General features: G+C 46.6%; 2 protein-coding genes and 1 non-coding gene across 8 annotated transcripts in view; 2 read left to right on the top strand and 1 right to left on the bottom strand.

Annotated features, from left to right (window-relative positions):
- LOC108093082 (mediator of RNA polymerase II transcription subunit 13) overlaps positions 1-15024 on the top strand; it is a 25831-nt gene extending 10807 nt beyond the window's left edge. For 5 of the 6 annotated variants that reach the window (XM_017193004.1, XM_017193006.1, XM_017193007.1 and 2 more), the window contains exons 4-14: positions 1703-1796; positions 1854-1937; positions 2393-2850; positions 2920-3664; positions 4512-5018; positions 6642-6822; positions 6914-7515; positions 7577-12485; positions 12545-12659; positions 12723-12838; positions 12902-15024. In XM_017193004.1, coding sequence (XP_017048493.1) covers positions 1703-1796; positions 1854-1937; positions 2393-2850; positions 2920-3664; positions 4512-5018; positions 6642-6822; positions 6914-7515; positions 7577-12485; positions 12545-12659; positions 12723-12838; positions 12902-13285 — 8195 coding nt within the window. In that variant the 3' untranslated portion in view covers positions 13286-15024. The remainder of the gene's footprint in view (positions 1-1702; positions 1797-1853; positions 1938-2392; positions 2851-2919; positions 3665-4511; positions 5019-6641; positions 6823-6913; positions 7516-7576; positions 12486-12544; positions 12660-12722; positions 12839-12901) is intronic. The other variant, XM_043209024.1, reaches the window with a different exon arrangement.
- LOC122320785 lies at positions 1975-2119 on the top strand. Its single transcript, XR_006245831.1, has one exon.
- LOC108093083 lies at positions 13659-17444 on the bottom strand. The gene is made up of 3 exons (XM_017193010.2): positions 16907-17444; positions 16666-16801; positions 13659-16609 (listed from the first exon to the last, which is right to left on the bottom strand). Exons 1-3 carry the CDS (start codon positions 17349-17351, stop codon positions 16552-16554), a joined length of 639 nt encoding a protein of 212 aa, XP_017048499.1. The 5' UTR covers positions 17352-17444; the 3' UTR covers positions 13659-16551.

Here is a 17444-nt window from a genome sequence, read left to right as displayed (position 1 = left end):
CGTTTGTTAAATTTCCGGATGATTCAGAGCTGAAAAATCAAAAAATCTTCCATCAACAGTTCATCGGTTGTACAAGCGTCGAAAATATACAAAATTATATTAAAAAAAATATATTAACATATAAATTATTACATTAAAAAAAAATTTAATTTTTAATAAAAATAGTAAAAATATTTTCTATTATTTTTTTCCAATTGGGAATATTCTTCTGGGTAACTTCTGGAAGTGTCGCGGAAGTCACTTCTAGAAGTGTCGCGGAAGACACTTCTGGAAGTGTCGCGGAAGTCTCTTCTGGGGGGTGACGCAGAAGTCACTTCTGGAAGTGTCGCGGAAGTCTCTTCTGGGGGGTGACGCAGAAGTGTCACAGTTCTTCCCGACGGACGTCACTTCCGCGATCCGAAAGCGATAGTCGCGGAAGATAGTTTTATCTTCCAGAAGTCACTCAGAAGTGTCTTCCGCGATAGAAAAGGCTTGCAGGGTAATGTCTACATGTGCGTGTGAGTTTAAGCGACTAAAAAAAAACTTACGCTGATCTCATTCAAAAGATAGAATACACAAAGGACTAACTATAAAAAAAAAAACAAATATAGTGTATGGTTTCTAATAGTCATTTTAGATTTGTTTGTTATTTATCCATGTTGTTTGCCTTTACGTAATTATCTTTGCAACATTGTTGACCAAAGAAGACGAAAAAAAAAACAGTATTGGGAAGTGCAGGCGTGGGAATAAAAAAAAGAAAGGGAGAGAGAGGTTCACAGCATAAGCATGTGTGCTTTTGTGTATGTGTGGATGCTGGGAATTTTCCAAAAATTTCTAGACTGTCCTTTTTCTTTCAGAAATCCTTTTCCTTCTCTCTTCTTTCTCTTTCCCACTCTCTCCGTCTTTTACTCGCTGCATTTTTTTTTTGTTGTTTCCAAGTGTTTGCACTTCCGCTTTGGGGTTTTTATTTTGTTGCCTGGCGGCTTTTTGTCTTCTCTTTGCCTTTTCTCCCCACGTTGCATTTTACATATTTCGCTCTAGACATATTTTTATCTTTATCCACTGTATTTCTTTTTATTAATCGTGTCGTGTACTTCTCTTTTCCGTTCAGGCCCTCTCGCTCTAAGTTTGTTTGTCATTTAGAAAAGCAACACAAATACAAATGAATACGAAACAATAACAAAAATAAATAGCCTTAAAAGTTTTGTTTTTCTTTTTTGAGGCGTGCGCGCGTCGTTGACTTCTCTTTTGCGGGAAAGAGAGGGTGAAGAAAAGAGGTTGATTGTTTTGCGTTGTAGACTACTCTTCTCATTGTTTTTCTTATTGTTGTTAATTATTTGTTTCTCCCCTACTTGATTTTGGTTTTGTGGGTATTTTCCACTTTTACATTTAAAAACAAACCCGAAACCTATTTGAAAACTAAAGTGGTACATAATGGAAGAATATTGTAATGAATCTGGTTCTTGAAGATAAAAACATTCAGATTTGGAACATGGGAAATAAAAACAAAATTTGGTTCTTGGCATAACCGTATAAAGCAGTAAAGCAGTAAACTGATCTTGGAGAACTTAATGTGATCTAAAAATATGATAATAACCAATGACTAAACAGTTTCTGTTAGACTATGTATTTAAGAACTTCAAAAATTATCACCCTAGTTAATATTATTTGAAAAAGTCCCTAACATGTTAATAAATTTGTTTATTTGTACTTTGTTTTCCAGCTAACCAAGCTCTTTGGAATGGCACCTGGAAAGGAGCTCTCACCTACGAATGCCGATCGCTGCTTTTCAAGGCGCTGCACAATCTCATGGAGAGGTACTGTTATTCATAGATTAAAGCAAGATCAAATCTAAATCTTTGTATTAATTGCAGGTTTGTGCTCACCAAAGACATTGTGCGGTTTGGCAAATGGTTTGTGCAGCCCTGCACCTCCAGCGATCGTCTCTTTGGACGGAGGTAAATAAATAAATATTCAAAATGTTTACAATCGAAGTTTGGATAAAGGCCTCAAATTGAATGTGAAAATGCTGAAAACTTCGTCCAATTCGCAAAATGGCCACAATCCTAGATTAAAGATCAGGAACTCTGTGTAAGGACATTGAAGCTTGTGACCTTGCATCGTTCTTCCTGCGACATTTTAAAGATCTTTCTTAACTTCTGATAGCCGAAAAATAATACTGCTTATGTAGTTTGCTTCCTACATTACGAAATTGATTATGAAACATTTTATCAGACTGATTGATAAGGTTTTATGGATCTGTAGTATAATAATTATGGTTTTAGTGTAGTTTCGAGACATCAATGAATTAATTAATAAGAAAATAAATCAATTTAGAAGAGGGTTACTAATAATTAATATATTCCTCTCTGATAATACCTTTTCTAACTCCTCTGATTTTGTTTACTTTTAGCTCCCAGCACCTGTCCTTCTCATTCACGTTCTTCGTTCATGGGGACACCGTTTGCGCCTCCATTGATCTACGCGAACATCCCGCCGTTCGACCGCTGACCAAGGAGCATTTGGCCGAGGCGGCGGCCGCCTTTGCAGCGGCCAGTTCGCCGCCAGGCTCGACGGGATCGGCGGCGGCGACAGCGGGCGGTGGAGCAGTGCCTAATCCCGGCCAGGATCCGAATGGCGCCGGCATAGAGCCACTGGACGGTGGCGAGGGAGGAGCGGCCAAGGCGGCACCGCCGGCGCATGCGCGCAAGGTGATGTTGGCCCCCTTCGGAATCGCGGCAATACTCACTGGGAATAGCTACAAGGCCAGCGATCCGATAGCCGAGAAGATCCTCGAGGATTGGGCCTCGTTTTTTCCGCTGTGCAATAAGGACAACACGGATGTGCCACCCGTGGTGGAAGTGGTGTCGGGTAAGTAAATTCGCTTAACTAATTTTTAACTTGGAACTAAATTCTTTATCTTAATACTGCATTCCCCAGGTGGACATAAGATGTATCATCCCACGAACTACGTACTAGTCACAGATCTGGACGACATGGAGCACATGGAGTTTATCGAGATGCAGAAGATGCAGAGCTCTGTGGGCGGAGCGGCGGCTGAGGCAGCAGTTTTGTCCTCGCTCTCCTGCCCGCCGGGTGCTGCATCAGCTCCGCCTTCTTCCTTGGGAGCAGGAGTAGGAGTAGCAGCAGGACCCTCGTCGGCAACAGCGATTCCAGTGGGTCCCGCTTCACTCAACGCTCCCGGTGGAGGAGGAGCAGCTGCAGCATCCGCTTCCTCCGCCTCCACCAAAGAGGCATCCCGCAAGGCAGCTCCCCAAGCGGTCAGCGCATTGGAGCGTCTCGCCTTCCAGCCCTACTACGATCAACGGCCCACCTCGGGCTTCACCTTCAATACCAACAATACTCACATACCCGCCTCGGCTGCCGTTGAAATGCCAGAGCGAACCTGGCAGGATTGCGTGATGAACACGCTTCATGTGGACGCAGCAGCAGCAGCAGCGGCGGCAGCAGCAGCGACATCAGCAGTGGCATCCTCCACACCCTCCGCGGGAAGTGGTCCGCCGGCAGATGGGAACGATGAGAACGAGCAGAACAAACCGCCGCAGCAGCAGGATTCCAAGCAACTGGTGCAGCAGCAAATCCAACAGCAGCAGCAGCAGCAGCAACGTCAGAAGCTCTGGAACTTTGTGGATCCCATGCAGAAGGCGCCCTGCATATGCACCAAGTGAGTTTTGTTCCATTAGTTTAACTTAAGAACATTTGTAGAAGTGATTCCCCGCCCTGTTACTTTCTCTCCTTATGATTGGGGGTATCCTCCATTCTCTGAAGGTTTTAAAACTACAGTTTAAGTGTCTGAAATTGTCTAAAATAATATTTATTTGGTAGTTTGTATGTTTCTTTGAGTTCGTTTGTTGTAATTGATTGTTAACCAGATAGTCTCCAGCGCAGGGTGGTTCTTCTAATCTGTTTGAGACTATTTAAATGCTATACAGCTTCTTATTAAACAAACAAAGCCTTTTGTGAATATTTTTAGACACCTAAATTAGTGAACTTTAGGTCTAAACTTTCTAGAGATATTGGAAATACCTTTCTTCCCTTCTTGCGCGTTTTTTTTCGAATGTTTTTTGACCGAAAAGCTTTTTGCTGATCCTAATAATAAGCCTAATAAATTTTTGCTCATAATGATATTGAATTTGACCCATAAAATAAATGAAATTCTGCTCCCTCAATGAACCTTTAAAAAACCCTTAAAAAAACCCACAAAAAACCCAAAAACCCGCTTTGATGGCATGCCTAAAACAAAAAGTTCCTTTACCTTAGCAAACTGTAGGCAGTTAAAGTCGGTAGTTGACCTTGTTTTTACTGTTATCTGTGCATGCGATAGGCCATAGATTTTTCCGTTTTTTTTTCTATACAAATTTGAGTTTTTCTTTGAGTTACCTAACCCACACAGAGGCAACAAATAACTTTAACTTGAGGCAAACGACAAAGCTACGAAAGCGAAACGTTGAAAATTGTGTTGCTAGTCTCTAAAACCAAACAAAAAAAAATACCCAACAAACAAATTTCAGCGCCCAATGCAGCAGCAGTAGCAACAGCAACAGCAGCAGCAGCAGCAGCAACAGTAGCAACATCAACATTATCAACAACAAGCGGCAACAGCAATCGCTGGGATCGCCGGCATTGCGAGCAGCAGTTACCGGTGCCAGTGGCAATAAGTCGTCGTCATCCTCCTCCTCATCGTCGTCGTCGTCCGCGACGTCCTACCAGCAACATTACCACCAGCAACATCTGCAGCAGCAGCAGCAACAACAGCGACCGGGAACACCTGTGCCTTCGGCAGCGACAGCAGCAGCAGCAGCAACATCGCAACATCATTCCAGTTCCCTGAGCAACACTTCCGCCTCCAATTCTTCCGCGACCGCCGCCCTCCTCCGCCGCCACAATGTGCCGTTCCACAAGCGGTTGCTCCACTCGCTGGCGTCCACCGCCTCCTCCTCCTCCACCTCGTCGTCGGGCGCGTTTAGAGCCAAAAACCACAGCAACACCACAACAGACACCAATATACCAAAACAAAGGTTTGTGTGTTGAGTGGAGTGAAGTGAAGTGGCGTCTGTTCATTATAGCCAGTGCTGCCTATGTTTTTAGTTTAACGCTATTCAGTTATCTCTATTTCTTATTTCATATACGGTTGCGGTCAAAGTAAAAGCACCTAGAATTTTTAAAAGAATTTCATGGGATTATACGTGATAATCGTAATTGGAATATGCTTAAAAAATGCTAACAAACTTCAAAAAAAAAAAAAAAAAAAAATAATATAAATAGAAATCCACTCAAAGAATTCCTGGACTATGAATTGTAAATGTTATTTACTTATTGAAGATTTTAATATTTTTTTGATTAAAAACCAATAAATTAAGTGAGTATTAAGTGAAAGGTGACTTTGAAGTGCTATTATCTTGACCGCCTCTGTATATACCACCCGTCCTCCTACTTTCGCTCTTTATCCACATTATATATACTTTTCTATCCACTCTCTTCACACGCTCTGTTAACCTTATGATTTCTTATGTTTATTATTTTGTTGGTTGGTTTTGAGCATATTATTTCTGCCCCCTAACAAAACACACTGGAATTAAAGAGTGGCGCATTCAAAAATTCACCACGCCCCCTTACCTTAAAAAAAAAAAAAAAGGGTCAGCACACACACACAAACATTCGCGCGTCGCCATTTTGCAATAACAATTTCTAATTCACTTGGTAAATGGTAAATTAGCAACATTAAATATGAAAAGAAAGCAACGCTAAAACACAAACGACTGCAAGCAACGAATAAAATAACAAATTGTATAATATTCTCGATTTTTGAAGGGCATACAACACGTTTCGTAGCATTTAACTAGCTTAGTATCTACTGCCCCCCACTCTTGTTCACCCCCCAAAAAACAAAAAACAACAAAAAAATCCACTCCCCCATTGCCGTTCTCATTTTCTCATGGCCCGTTTTGCAAGTACTCGATACTGGATTAAGTTCGAGTACCTTGTGGATACTCGGTTTTGAGTACTTTGGTTTTGGTGCCGCATGCATCTTTGTTTTATTCTTCTAGGTTGTATGCATTTTGGAATGATTTATTTCGCTGGTTTCCTAATTTGTAAATAACAAATGCATATATAATATATTCAATATGAGTGTTGTAGAGTTCTCTAAAGTTGATGAGAAAATTCATTTGAGTGTTGCAAAGCAAATTTGAAATATTTGTAGCATAGCAAAATAAATTATTTTTGTTTTTTCGAAATGGTTTTTGAGTTACTTATTTGAAATTTGATTGAAGGCACTTTAGTATTTAGTTTTCCGTATAAACTTTAGAGATTTCACCTAGCACTCCTTATAAATACATTTATTTTGCAGATGTGAAGGTTTCGTTAATTTATTTAAACCTTAAACATTGGATGTGGTTTTTGTTTAATTATGCTTATGGTTACTTTGGGGACACTTCATTCGCTGAAGCAACCCGAACATAAAATATATATACTATTATTTCAAATGATTAATATACACGCAGACATGTGTGTCCATAGCTACATTATCCGTAGTTAGAGCATTGTACATAACCTACCTAAAACAGAGACACCACTTAACTGGATAATATATATATTTAATAACCACGCTAATTACAATGCTTCTCTTTTTTCCCCAACAGACATCTGGGGAATACACCGCATGGAACGCCGCACGGCGGAGCGTCGACGTACTCCCGCAACTCCTTGGGTGGCGACTCCTCGATGCCGGTGGCCTCCGTGGAATCCCCGGCGACGCCGGCACCCTCTCCTCATCCCAATTCGGCGCACTCGCAACCGACATCCGTGCCGCCCGCTGAGCAAGTGAGTGCAAGTGACGACCCAAAACAAAAGACAGAATCCCCCATTCAGCTGAATTCCACTAACACGTTGTTCTCTTTCTCCTACGTCATAGCTGCTCAACATGAGTCCACATGCGCCCACTTCCGTCTCCAATCTGCAACAGCCGCCGACGCCAATTGACCACCTGCTGGACAAGAATACTCCGGCGCCAACGCCGACGGACCAGCACGACAGCAAGAGCATAACGGCCTCGCCCTACGTCCACCAGACGCCCAGTGTGGAGCCGCCCTCGTACACGGATCACGCAGCCGGCGGCGGCGGAGCAGCAGGTGGCCAATCCCTGGGCACGGGTCCTGGCAGTGTGCCCACCCAGCAGCCGGCCACTCCGACGGCGGCAAGCTCAGCCGGAGGAGCAGGACCTGGTGGAGCGGGAAATGCCATGGGAGGAGGCTCAACAGTGGGCACAATTAGTGTCAAGAAGCTGGAGATGCAGCAGCAGCAGCAGAATCCAACGGCGGCGGCCATGGCGATCAAACAGGAGCCGGGAACTCAGGGTCGGGGGACAGCAGGAGGAGTCACCTCCACTGCCGAGGCCTTGAACAACCTGAGGCGATTGTACAGTCCACCTAAACTTACGCTGAAGGATCCGGATAGCTTCTACGACGACGAGTGGCTCAAGGAGGTCATCTATGACTTTCAGTACCAGGAGAACTGGTGAGTTGTGATACATAATCCTTCTATATATTATTGTAATATCTGTTTTTCCTTCAATCAGGGATTATCTGACCGTTAAGCGTCCGAAGTTGGATGAGGTTTCCAAGCAGCGGCGGCCCAGGTATGCCAAGAACCTGTACGAGGGACACACGCATGTGAAGCCACTGATGCCGTCGCCCGGATCCGTTTATGGCTCGCAGCTGCTCTCCTTGGATGTTTCCGCCAATTCAGCGGGCGTTGGAGGATCGGCGGCGGGCAGTTCCAGCGGTGGCCTGGTGGGCATTGCCAACAGCACGGCGAATGGCGGCGATGCGGAAGCGGAGAGCGGAAGCAGTTTCTTTCCGGGACTGGACATCAAGACGGAGCCCGGTTTGCATTCCCCCTCGTGCAAGGACACCTCGAAATCCTCCGGCGGCGGCAACAGCAGCGGCGGAGGAAGCGGTGGCGGGAATCTCTTCACCGCCGAGGGTCTGAATCCGTCGCTCAACGATCTGGAGCAGTTGTTCGAGACGAGTTCGAACGACGAGTGCAGCAGTGTGCAGATCCACACGCCGCCCGACTCCAACAATCCCTCGAACGGCGGCTGCAGTGCTGTGACCAATACGATCGAGGACCTCAAGCGGAGCACGGCGGTGGCCAGTGCGGTGGTGGCAGCAGCGGCGGCGGCAGCAGCAGCAGCAGCGGCCGCCTCGGGAGCGGGCAACATCCAGGCGGAGGATCTCACCAAGATGTTTCCCACGCCGCCGTCGCACGAGCAACAGCACCCGAACTCGAGTCCCTGCCAAACGGACGTGGTGATGACGGATCTCAGTGTGGACACCACCACGACCAGCATAACGTGCAGCAGCGGCGGCAGTGGCATAACAACCTCCTGCAACACGACATCCATCACGAGCAGCATCAACACCTCCTCCACCACCGGCTGCAGTAGCAGCAACACCAGCAGCAGTATTATCCTGGCAGCCGTGCAACAACAAGCGCCCGTCGCCATGGTGGCCATCCAAACGGTGTCCTCCAAGCTGGTGAAGCAGGAGTACAACCTGGAGCTGGGCAGCCCCAAGGAGGAGGCCATCGAGGACTGGAACTTTGTCTACCGACCGCCGCAGCAGGAGAAGTTTGTGGGCTCCACGCGCTACGCTCCGCTGACCAACCTGCCCAGCCAGACGCAGCCGCCGCTGAATCTGCCGCCGGAGTGCTATTACCAGCCCACCTGGAGCAGCCACAAGTCGCGGGCGGCCACCCTGGCCAAGGCGGCGGCGGCGCAGCAGCAGCAACACCAGAAGCACCAGGCGCTGCAGCAGCGCATCCAGTTGCACCAGCAGAAGCTGCAGCAGTTCCAGCACCAGCACCACCAGCAGCAGCAACAGGCGGCAGCGGCAGCAGCGGCGGCAGCGGGAGGCGGAGGCCACCAGAAGCATCAGCAGCACCAGCATCAGCATCTCCACGATCTTCTGTCGGCGGCACCGAGGACGCCGCTCACCCCGTCGACGGTTCCCCAGCCGCTGAGCAGTGGCGGCAGCCAGTTGCTGTTGAACCAACTGAATTGCCCACAAGCGCCGCCCGGCAGCTCCATGCAGCAGCTGATGCAGCGAGCGGGAATGTCACCTATATCGCCTGGACCTGGCATGGGTCCCTATGGAGCGCGGAGTAGTCCCATGTCGCGGCAGACGCCGACGCATCCGCCGCCGCCTTATCCCTACGACTTGGCCGTGGCTAGTCCGGCCACCTCCACGTCCTCGTACTTGAACCGGCCGCTCCACTCGCAGGAGCATCCAGGAGCAATGCACGGCATGGGCGGCGGAGGAGGAGGAGGAGGAGCAGGAGGAATGGGTTCCGGAGCAGGAGGTGGCGGCGGCGGACACATGGGCATGATGCCCTACACTGGCGATGCGGGCATTGCCAGTGGTGGTGGATCCGCCACAGCCACAGCTGCCGGATCGTCCAGCCTGCTCCAGGAGCTGCCCGAGGTGAACTCCGTGCTGGTGAACATCCTGCTGTACGACACCGCCTTGAACGTCTTCCGGGATCACAACTTCGACAGCAGCAGCGTGTGTGTGTGCAATGCGGATACGCAGAAGATTGGCAATATACGTGGAGCGGATTCCGGGGTGTATGTACCCCTGCCCGGCATCAGCTTCAATCCGTTCCCCAGCGGAGGAGGCGCAACGGGAGGAGGAGGAGCTGGCGGAGGAGCTGGACAGCGGGTGGTGAATGGACCCAGTTCCGCCGGCGGCGGCTTTGGCGGCATGCGGATGCTAAGTGCCTTTGGGGGTTCGCCGGCCTCCGCCTCGATGCCCGGAGCTGGCTCCGGACATGGCCACGGCCCGAACGGCGGCTCCAACTCGTCGTCCTGCACGCCGCCCAGCAGCTATCCCCACATCACCGGCTACGTGGACGACGATCCCGTGGAGTGTACGTGCGGCTTCAGTGCGGTGGTCAATCGACGCCTCTCGCATCGCGCCGGACTCTTCTACGAGGACGAGGTGGAGATCACCGGCATAGCGGACGATCCGGGCAGGAACAAGCAGCCGTCGCTGTTGAGCATCATCCAGAGTCTCAGCAGAAAGAACCAGATGAAGCAGCAGGGACCTGGCGGAGAACCGAGTTCCGCCTTGGAGAAGGCGGGAGGAGCGGGCGGAGTGGCGGGTGGACAGCTGGAGCAGCTGGCCCACGCCATCTTCGACCTGCTGCTGGACCAGTGCTCCACCATCCAGACGTCCAGCAGCTCTGTGCACCGAGCTCTCCAGGCGCATCGAAGGCGGATGTCGCGTCAGCGCAGGATCTTCGGCACCAATGGAGCTCCCACCGCCTCGCTGGCTTCGATTGCCAATGTTCTGGAGTTCATGGATGCGCACGACGTGATCAGCTTGGCCTTGGAGCAGGCGAGGCTGGCGTTCGAGAACCAGCGGATGGACAACATGATGGACTTTCACGGGAACGGAAGCAGCAGCTCCCACCAGCAGCAGCAACTCACGGCGTTTCATGCACCGCCGCCGGCACTGCGTCACAAGCTGGCGGGGATTGGCGCTGGACGGTTGACGGTGCACAAGTGGTCGTACCTCCCGGTGGGATTCACGCGAAGCAACAAGGAGATTGTGCGCACCATGAACGCCATCCAGCCGATGCTGCAGAACGCCTTCCACTGCAAATCGCGAGGTGGCTCCGGCTCCAAGGATGCCAGTTCGTACAACACGGTGAGTGGACCGCTCACCTGGCGGCAGTTCCATCGCCTGGCGGGTCGTGCCTCCGGACAGTGTGAACCGCAACCCATTCCATCCGTGGTCGTGGGTTACGAGAAGGACTGGATCTCGGTGGCGCCGCAGTCCATCCACTACTGGGATAAGTTCCTCCTGGAGCCGTACTCCTATGCCCGGGACGTGGTCTACGTGGTGGTGTGTCCGGACAACGAGCATGTGGTGAGTTGCACCCGGAGCTACTTCCGCGAGTTGGGCAGCACCTACGAGATGTGCAAGTTGGGCAAGCACACGCCCATTCGGGGATGGGACGGTATCCTCCAGGTGGGCGCAGCTCGCAATGTGCCCGCCGATCGGGAGACCACTCCGCTGGACGACTGGCTGCGCACCCTGGAGCACGCTGCTCTGGCCGAGCAAATCCGTCGCTATGCAGTGGCCTTCATTCACCAGTTGGCTCCTTACTTGAGTCGCGTGCCCAATGATAAAACGCTACTCAATCCACCGGATGGCACTGGGAATTCCAACTCGAAGGGAGGAAGCTCTTCCTCCTCGAACACTTCATCGGCCAGTGGATTGCCCGGGGGGGATTTGCCCACGGATAACATCAAACTGGAACCGGGAACGGAGCCACCAGTTCAGCCGATGGACACCAACGAAATCAAACAGGAACCGGGAGCGGCGGGCAAGGGAACCTCTGCAGCAGGTGACACCAAGCCGGCTCTCATCCTGGGCGATCCACTGGGCATGGGCGAGACCCTGGAGGACATCAATCCGTCGGCCATCGTTCTCTATGTGGTGAATCCCTTCACCTTCGCCTCGGACAGCAGTGAGTTGGAGCGATTGGCTCTGATTGCCTTGCTCCGTTGCTATGCGGAGTTGCTGAAAGCTGTTCCGGATTCGGTGCGAGCGCAGATGAACATCCAGATCATATCGCTGGAGTCGGTGATGGAACTGGGACCGTGCGGCAACCGGAAGCGCTTCTCCGACGAGATCAAGTGCCTGGCGTTGAACATCTTCTCGCAGTGCCGTCGCCATTTGGTCCACGCTCAATCCGTGAAAAGTTTGACGGGCTTTGGAACGGCGGCCAAAATGGAGGCGTTCCTCAAGACCAAGGACGAGCCGAATCGGCGAGCGTACAAGATGTACACCGCCCCGTTTGTCCTGGCGCCGATGCACGAGAGGAACGACAAGACGGACTTCTCCCGATCGGCGGGCAGTATGCACGGTCAGAACGAGCATCGCTACTCGGTGATGTACTGCAACTACTGCCTGAGCGAGGATCAGGCCTGGCTCCTGGCCACCGCCACCGATGAGCGGGGAGAGTTGCTGGAGAAGATCTGCATCAACATCGATGTGCCGAATCGGGCGAGGCGAAGAAAGGCGCCCGCTCGCTACGTGGCACTGAAGAAGCTGATGGACTTCATCATGGGCATCATCTCGCAGACGTCGCAGATGTGGCGTTTGGTCATTGGGAGGATCGGCAGGATTGGTCATAGTGAGCTGAAGTCCTGGAGCTACTTACTGAGCAAGCAGCAGCTCCAGAAGGCATCCAAGCAGTTCAAGGACATGTGCAAGCAGTGCACTCTCATGTATCCACCTACCATTTTGAGTGCCTGCCTGGTGACCCTCGAACCGGATGCCAAGCTGCGCGTGATGCCCGATCAGTTTACTCCGGATGAGCGCTTCTCGCAGATCTCCATGCAGAATCCGCTGGCGACGCCGCAGGACGTGACCTGCACCCACATCCTGGTCTTTCCCACCAGCGCCGTTTGTGCAGTAAGTTTGTTGAGATATTCATAAAGGAATAAATATAATCAGTATATGTTTTCTTGTAGCCCTTTACCCGCCAGTTCCAGAATGAGCCGCAAGTGGATGATGACTTCCTGACCTTCGAGGAGGAGGGCAACGAGGACTTTAGCGATGCGGATATTGGCGATCTCTTCTGGGACCGTAAGTGTTTGCTAACTTAAATGCTGGCTTAGAGTTACTTAAATTTCTTTCTGTTTAAAACAGCTCACATAGACAGAGTTTCCAATCACGGAAGTCCGGGACGAATGGACGACAATCGGAGCTGGCAAAGCGCCGGTGGCAATAACTTCAAGTGCACACCGCCCCAGGAAGTGGAGGAGGTTGGTGTTTAAATACATATAGATTACCCCATGATATTTACTAATTATTCCTTCATTTCAAAGGTTGGATCACTCAATCAGCAGCCGATTTCGGTGGGCTACATGGTGTCCACGGCGCCAACGGGTCGAATGCCCGCCTGGTTCTGGTCCGCCTGTCCGCACCTGGAGGATGTGTGCCCCGTGTTCCTGAAGACCGCCTTACACCTTCATGTGCCCAGTATACAGACTGCCGATGATATTCTCAACTCGACCAATGCCCATCAGTCGGCCAACGATCATCCGTTGGACTCGATTCTCACGGCTGATGTCCTGCGCTTCGTCCTCGAGGGATACAATGCCTTATCCTGGCTGGCCCTCGACTCCAATACACACGATCGCCTATCCTGTCTGCCCATCAATGTCCAGACGCTGATGGATCTGTACTATCTGACGGCTGCCATAGCCTAAGGTCCTAAGGTCCGGGAACTCAGACTTCAGATCTCAGATCGCAGATCACAGAACACCGGATCATCTCAAAACTGAATCAATCAAAAGCAGTCGCATGCTTCCGTTAGCAGAACTTCCACTAGCTATATCAAACCTCTAAGAAGAACATCAAACATCAAACAGAAGACAACAACAGAACAACAAAATCTACAACAGAATTATAACACCAAGCAACCAAGAATCGAAGTTAACAGAATCCAAAAACACCAAACAGAAAAACATGAGCAATAGCAGCAGCAGTTAACGCAACGCACAGATTACTTAGCATAATGAACATGAAAACAAAAACAAAGTAAAAACAAAAACAAAACAAAACAAAACGAAAGGAAACATGAGATCACCGATGAAGAGAGCGGCAGATATAACTTTTATCGTCTACCGATAAGTCTTGAACAGCAACAGCATTACTATTTATTAATCGTCGAGAATTTGTAAAAGTGTCAAGTGCAAGAATTGTTTGTTTAATTTTATTTTTTTATACATATATACATAGGCTGGCGTTCGATTAGTGTTTAATATTTATAAATATACAAATACGAGGAGCGATTGATGAGGAATAGCGAAAAGCAAACAACAACAACAACAACAAACAACCACACACATGTAGGCATATAGGTTATATACAATAGGCGGAGTGGAGAACAGCGAGTAACGTATTTAGCTTAAGTAACAAAGTTTGTACATATTTACAACCAATTCGCCGTAAGCAGCAGCAACAGCAACAACAAAGCAAAACAGAAGTGTAATTATACAATTAGTATCTAGTTTACAACAAATTGAACGAGGAGAAGGAGGAGGAGGAGAAAGAGAAGGAAGATAAGAAGAAGAAGAAGGAGGCCCTATTTAAATCTAATAAATTAAATCAATAAATTGTGTAAATTTTTGTGCAAAGCGAGAATTAGTTTAAATTTAAATTATACAAGAAGAAAGTGTAAAAACCAACCCCCCAAACACACGCATTAAACACCCCCACACGATGGAAACAAACAAAACATATAATTAACTGAAACGGTATACTGTAAATTGCATATATAAAAACTATATATATCTGGACGCCAAGCGCAGATGATGAAGGACGAGTAGGAGTAAGAGGAGGAGGAGGAGAAGGAAGAGGACAGGATTAGAGTAAGGATGAGCGTTAGGAAGAGTTTTTAATTTCGTGTATTTTGTGTGTCCTTTTTTGTTGTCTCTTGTATTCTTATAATCCTAGGGAAACATTTGTACTTCACACGGATACTGAACACACCCACAATCCAACCCCCACACACACACAAACACACACCACTCACATAGCCAATTTTCTAATAATGAAATACTTAAACGAAAATGTGTACAAATTAATAATAATGCTTGTAAAGAACGGGAAAGCTTTCTACACTCACCAACAAAAAAACACAACAACAGAATTGATTTTGCACGTTGAAACGATTTTCGCTAGGCTTAAGTTAAAAACAAAATCAATTAAGTAAAAAATGGAAAACAATTATTAAACAATGAAATTATTTTTACCTGTGTATTTTAATTAGCATAAATTGTGTAAACAACAAAACCTACGATTACAAAGACGTTTTCTAGTAATTACCAACACCAACATAGAAACACACACACACACACCCCCATATGCATATCTTTTAAGTAGTTTCGATTTCATTTAGTATTCTATTATTTGTGTAATAAACCGAACTTATTTGCAAACCTGATTTTTCATTATTTCATTTCATTCCGTATCCTATCGCTCAGATCCCCCGATTTCCCGATCCCTAGTAGATCATCCATATCTATATATCACGCAAGTGCACGCTGTAAATACGGAACCGCTTACAATCATTTTCTAGAGATCGATATTATCGTGCTTGCCGAGTTTTTCCTAGCTAAGGTTTCAGTTGCCACACACTCTTCATTCATTTCCCGGGAAATCAAAGTCCCCGGTCGCCAATAAAAGCAAATAATTATAGCAATAATTAAGTGTAAAGCACAACAAATGTTTAACGATTAAAGAGAAAAAAACAAACTCGAAACATTTACCGCAACAATTGACAACAAGCATTCATAGCAAACAAAACCAAAACCAAAAAAAAAAAAAGGGAAAAAATATATATGGATTAAAAACCAAAATGGGAACAGTTTTTTAATAAACAAAACTCAGTTTACGAGTTGAAAATTTTCTAAATAACGATTAGCTTAAACTAAGGACAAAACACAATTCAGTTGGAAATGAAGTTGAGGAAATGAGAGCGACTACAAGTTATACACGTTCATTGTAAAGTTAATTAAGGGCAAGTTCAAGGCTTGAGAACTAATTAAAGATTAAACAAAACAAAATAAAACAAAGAAAAAAAAAACGAAAAAACCACAAAAAGCAAATGAAAATACAAACAAAAAAGTGCATTAAGCGTTGACGAGGAAAACCATTTACTAGCCTAGCCTAAAAGTATGCAATTATTAAGTTAAATTAGTTTCGAGGGCATCTAAAATTAAGATCCCAAAAATCCACAAGGATGAAGGACGCGGGAAGCAGGAGCAATTTGGATTAAAGAATGACATTTGTTTATAAAACAAATGAGAGCGCATGTTATAGACACCATACACACTATATATACACATATATATCGAGATTGGGTACGAGAACATGAATGTCAAAATCTAGCTACAGAATTGCATATTATATATTATATACAATTAAATATTATATAATGGGCAAAAACAAAATGTTGTTGTAGTGAAATTACAATTAAGTTTTGTTTTGCTACCAAGTCAGAAAGGAAACAAGAGAAAAATCGATGAGCAAATAGCAAAGGTCAAAAGTGGGTCAAATTTTAAATGTGCAAAGCAAACACGAGAAAAACTTAAGAGAAAAACAAATGAAAAAACGAAATGCAATTTTTTGTAATTTCTTTACAGATTATAGATTTGTTTTGGCAAGCAGGCGATAACAAATACAAACTAAAAAACCATTTTTCAAATAAAACTAACATCAAATTCAAAACGTAACGTGGTTTTCTTATAATGGTATGACGGGTTTTCTTTTTTGGAATCCTTTTTAGAATCCTGGCATTACCAAATAGGGTGTCCCAGGATCTTGTAACTAAGTTCCCTCCTCGAGATTGCAATCCTTTCATCTCTGCATCATATTAACTTATGATGTATTGACTTGTTTTCTTTTTGCAATTCTAGTTTTACACTGGCATTACCGCATCTTGTAATAATTGCGTAATTTGGTATCCAACTTAGTTCCTCCCACATGGTTGGAATCTTCCCATCTCCTCATCACATTTACGTTGTTTTCTAATGATGACATTAAGTGTTTTTTTTTGTTAATCCTTGTTTTACACTGGAATTACCGAATGGGGCGTCCAATGATCTTGTAATAGTCGCGCAATTTTGTGGCAAACTCAGTTCCGCCCGCATGATTGCAATCTTCCCATCTTTGCATCATAATGTCAAGTTCGTAGGGGTTGCTCAAATGCTCCAAGTCATCTGCAATTAAAAAAAAAATTAAGTAGTTTAAAACCAAAATGATTAACTTGGGGATATGAATTTCTGTTATATTTGTATAACACTCAAATTTCCAGAACTACTTACTAACAACCACCTCCTTGACCTCCCACTCAAAATCGTAGCGTCGGCTGAGAAACTGAAGCACCACCAGAAGATTGGAAGCCTTCAACTTGGGTGTGATATTGTGTTCCGATAGGATTTCGTCATCCATCCAAAGGGTCAGACGACTTAGCATCCGGGCAGTGTTGTCCCGAATGTCAGTCAAAGTTTGTAGAATTTTCGACATCGTAGTCAAAGGACGTTGAAGACGATAATACAAATTTTGGAGACGCTTCTCCGTGGATTGAAGTTCCCTTCTGGAGCCCGCGTTGTTCAGGTTATTCTCGGTGGTAAATAATCGGAGGTATAAGGTCTTTATCTGATTCATGGTCGTTCGGCCATTCTGAATAGCATGTTGCCATTGCTCCGCATTTCTCCACACCATCTCGGACATCTCGAACAACTCAAGTTTGGCTTTCTTAATATTCATTTTTCGAAAAGCAGAACGAACGCAATTAAAAATTAAATAAAATTAAACACCATAAATAGAATGCGCAAATTCGGTGAAAGCTTCCAGGGCTGA

The sequence above is a fragment of the Drosophila ficusphila genome, unplaced genomic scaffold (genome assembly GCF_018152265.1).
Source record: "Drosophila ficusphila isolate 14025-0441.05 unplaced genomic scaffold, ASM1815226v1 contig_106, whole genome shotgun sequence".
Lineage (NCBI taxonomy): Eukaryota > Metazoa > Arthropoda > Insecta > Diptera > Drosophilidae > Drosophila > Drosophila ficusphila.
This window is presented reverse-complemented; position numbering and strand designations above follow the sequence as displayed.